Below are 3588 nucleotides of genomic sequence, written 5' to 3' on the forward strand. Positions count from 1 at the left end.
GCTCCTGGCCTGGAGGCCCGAGGGCTCCTGGGACGGGGAGGCCAGGGGCTCCTGGGACGGGGAGGTGGGCTCCGTGGTGGTGAGGAGGCCCTTCACTTGCAGGACCACCTGGTGTGCTTCCTGCCAGGGACGCTGGCCCTGGGCGCCCACTACGGGCTGCCCGCTGACCACATGGACCTGGCCCGGGCGCTCATGGAAACCTGCTACCAGATGAACAGGCAGATGGCGACGGGGCTGAGCCCGGAGATCGCACACTTCAACCTGCACGCGCAGAAGGACCATCTACCTGTACCGCCTCACGGGGGACCGCACCTACCAGGACTGGGGCTGGGAGATCCTGCAGAGCTTCAACACCTACACGCGGGTGAGCGCCGAGGGCCGGCCGAGCCTCACGCCCCTCCCCCCAGCCCCTTCCCTCCCCAGGGCCCACCGTGCTGGGCGGAGCTGGGAGTGGCCTTAGCAAGGCCTCCGCGGGTTCTGGAGGCAGCATTCCCGTCAGTCACTGGGGCAGCCGGCACCGCCCGGGCAGCCAGTCCCCTGGGGCCCTCAGTGCCCCCATTCCAGGCCCTGCCGGGCCGGGCCGCTCCCCTGAGGAGGGAGCGGGCTGTGCCCACGCAGTGACCCTGCCTCGGCTCCTCCAGGTCCCCTCGGGCGGCTACTCCTCCATCAGCAACGTCCAGGACCCGCACAACCCACAGCCCAGGGACAAGATGGAGAGCTTCTTCCTGGGGGAGACGCTCAAGTACCTGTTCCTGCTCTTCTCCGACGACATGGACCTGCTCAGCCTGGACTCCTACGTGTTCAACACCGAGGCCCACCCCCTGCCCATCTGGGCCCCCGCGTAGGGCGGGTCCACGGGGCGCTGCCCTGGGGTCTCACTTCTGGTGTTGGAGGGGCCTGGCAGCAGGGCCCCGGCCCTGGATAGGCCCACCCTCCTTTGACCTTGGCCGTGCGGTGTCGGCCCAGCTGGACAGCAGGCCAGGAGGCAGCTGGGCCGGGCCATACCCGGGCTGTGAGGTGCTGGGTTGGCCTCGGGCAGCAGGTGTCTGCCCAGCTGTGGTTCCCTCGGGACATCATCGGGGACCAGGAGGGAGACCAGCGCTGTGTTCAGGGGTCCCGTCCACGGGCCGCCTCCTTCCTGAGAATCTCAAACCGTGGCTCACATTCCTGAAACCTGGACGTCCTACCAGCCAGCGCACGGGCTTCGGGGGGCCCAGCCTCGGGGGTCCCCAGGCCCACATGTTCAGGGCAACAGCGAGGGACCAGAGTGCAGCTCGGCCTCGGGGTCCGTCTGTGGCCCTGTCCTGTCCGAGGTCTCGGGGTGTCTGTGGCCCCACTGACCGGGACACCTGGCTGGCTGTGCTGTTTACGTGTTGGACTCAGGGATCCCACGGGGGCGGCGGGCAGGTGTGCCCTGCGCCCGGCCTCCCGATGGGACGGACCTTCACTCGGGATAAAGTAGATCTGCTCCGGCGCTGCTGTGTGTGCGTGTGTGTGCGTGTGCTGTGTGTGTGCGCGTGTGTGCATGTGCGCATGCGTGTGTGTGTGCATGTGCGCGTGTGTGCGTGTGCTGTGTGCGTGTGTGTGCGCGCGTGTGTGTGTGCGTGTGTGTGCGCGTGTGTGTGTGTGCGCGCGTGTGTGCGCGTGTGTGTGTGTGCGCGCGCGCGCGTGTGTGTGCATGTGCGCGCGTGTGTGTGTGTGCGCGCGCGTGTGTGTGCGTGTGTGTGCGCGCGTGTGTGTGTGCGTGTGCTGTGTGCATGTGTGTGCGCGTGTGTGCATGTGCGCATGCGTGCGTGTGTGTGCGCGTGTGTGCATGTGCGCATGCGTGTGCTGTGCTGTGTGTGTGCGCGTGTGTGCATGTGCGCATGCGTGTGTGTGCATGTGCGTGTGCTGTGTGTGTGTGTGTGTGCACGTGTGTGCGCGTGCGTGTGTGTGTGCGCTCGCGCGCGTCCATGGCACAGGTGGGAGGGGCATTGGGCTGGTCACCCTCCCTGTCCGCTGAGCTCAGGACCCGCTGGCACCTCTCACCCCAGGTGCTGCTTTCCTGGGCGTGGTCTTGAGGTGGCCCCTCTCCTCGCGCAGCACCCACCTTAGGGCTGACGGTTAGTTTCCACAGAGACCACCCCCTGGCCTTGCCTGGGTCCCTGCCCCCAGGGCCCTCTCCTCCCTGTTCAGCTGGCAGCCCGTTGCCCTCAGTATCTTTAGGAAATGCTCTTCCCTCTGAAGCCAGGCCTCTCCTAGGAGACGCACCTCTGCCAAGGTCTGGGCTCCCAGGGGCCGGGGCCTGGGCCTTCGGACATGTACACGTGCCCTTGACTCCCCGCAGGCCCAGGGCCCGGCCCGCCTCTCCTGGGTCTATAGCTGCAGGCCTGGCCCTGAAGTGGCCTCTGCCCCCCCCCCCACCCCCCAGAAGGCCCCATGGCTGAGGGTGGGCTCCCGCAGGCCGGGCTGTGCAGCAGGACTGGCCTTGCCCTCCTCTGCCCAAGGCCAGGGCCTCCAAAGATGGACAGGGAGGGGGGAGGGGCGGGGCTCCTGGGGAGCATCCCTTGGTGGTGGTGACATTGAAAACAGCAGAGAAGGGAGGTGGAGTCGCTGGGGTGGCCTCCAGTTTTTGGTGTCACAGCTCAGCTGGCCCGTGAAAGCAGGTCCCCATCACCCACAAACAGCAAACTTGGGGGTTCAGGACTGTTTTATTGTGACTGATGATGGGGAAGGTTGGGCACGCGGGCACCATGTCCTCTCCCTCCCCCATGGGACTTGGCGAGGCCCCTGCATTTGCTCAGCCCCTCCCTCGAGCACGCCCGCCCTGGAGTCCTCGCGGGTCCTAGCAGGGGGAGCGCCCCTCGGCCTTGGAGACTCCGTGCTGCGCCCGCCTGGCCTCCTCGATCCACTGGCCAATGAGCGTGGCCTCCAGCTGGCGTGCCTCCCGGACGGACGGGGGGTCTGCCGGGTGGGATCCCCTGAGGAGCAGGTCAGGGGAGGGGTCAGCACCCTGCCAGGTCCGGCCGGGGCCAGGCAGGCCAGCACCCTCCCGGCGGCTGTACCTGAGGTCCAGGTGATGCGCTCCCCCTCGGATGGTGATGGCCAGGACGGAGGCACTCAGGTTCCTCTGGATCTGTCAGTCAGACGCCCGTCAGGTGTGTGGAGGGAGGGGGCTCCGGCAGCCAGCCCTCAGCCCCCACACAGCCTGCACAGGCTGCACATGCCGGCCGGGGTGCAGCTAGAGCAGTAACTATAGAGGAGGCTGTGCAGCCTCGACTGGCCTCATTGGAGAGGAGAGGTGACCAGAGGCCTGACCCCATCAACCAGGAGGGTGAGGAGGTGCAGACCCGGGTGTGGGTGTGGCCCAGGCCCAGCGGGCTCCTTGGAAGTCTGCAGCCCCATGGGGAGCCCCGCAGGGACTCACCCCGCCCCCTGCCCAGGGGTCCAGGTCACCGTTGGAGAAGATGATGTTGCTGGCGGCTCTGAGGTCTGGAAGGGACAGAGTAGGTTGGGGGGACCAGGTGGGGCCCCGAGTTCAGTGAGCTGTGGGGCAGGCAGCTCAGACCCCAGCTCAGCCGCCCCCCACCCCCGAGCCTCCCCGCCCCC

The 3588-nt window shown here is 67.7% G+C and overlaps 3 protein-coding genes across 3 annotated transcripts in view; all 3 read left to right on the forward strand.

The window, feature by feature from the left end:
* The window catches only part of MAN1B1 (mannosidase, alpha, class 1B, member 1), a gene marked incomplete at its 5' end in the record, with an annotated part of 8323 nt that extends 6849 nt beyond the window's left edge, over nucleotides 1-1474 (forward strand). The window contains 3 exon segments of the mRNA XM_014529680.1: nucleotides 2-279; nucleotides 281-364; nucleotides 642-1474. Of these exon segments, the coding sequence (XP_014385166.1) occupies nucleotides 2-279; nucleotides 281-364; nucleotides 642-845 (566 nt within the window).
* Nucleotides 1-3588, forward strand: part of UAP1L1 (UDP-N-acetylglucosamine pyrophosphorylase 1 like 1) — a gene marked incomplete at its 5' end in the record, with an annotated part of 25708 nt that overhangs the window by 14580 nt on the left and 7540 nt on the right. The gene's annotated exons all lie outside the window — the stretch shown is intronic.
* Nucleotides 1828-3588, forward strand: part of GRIN1 (glutamate receptor, ionotropic, N-methyl D-aspartate 1) — a gene marked incomplete at its 5' end in the record, with an annotated part of 48234 nt that continues 46473 nt past the window's right edge. The window contains 2 exon segments of the mRNA XM_014529681.1: nucleotides 1828-1832; nucleotides 2797-2808. Of these exon segments, the coding sequence (XP_014385167.1) occupies nucleotides 1828-1832; nucleotides 2797-2808 (17 nt within the window).

Source organism: Myotis brandtii, unplaced genomic scaffold (genome assembly GCF_000412655.1).
Source record: "Myotis brandtii unplaced genomic scaffold, ASM41265v1 scaffold691, whole genome shotgun sequence".
Lineage (NCBI taxonomy): Eukaryota > Metazoa > Chordata > Mammalia > Chiroptera > Vespertilionidae > Myotis > Myotis brandtii.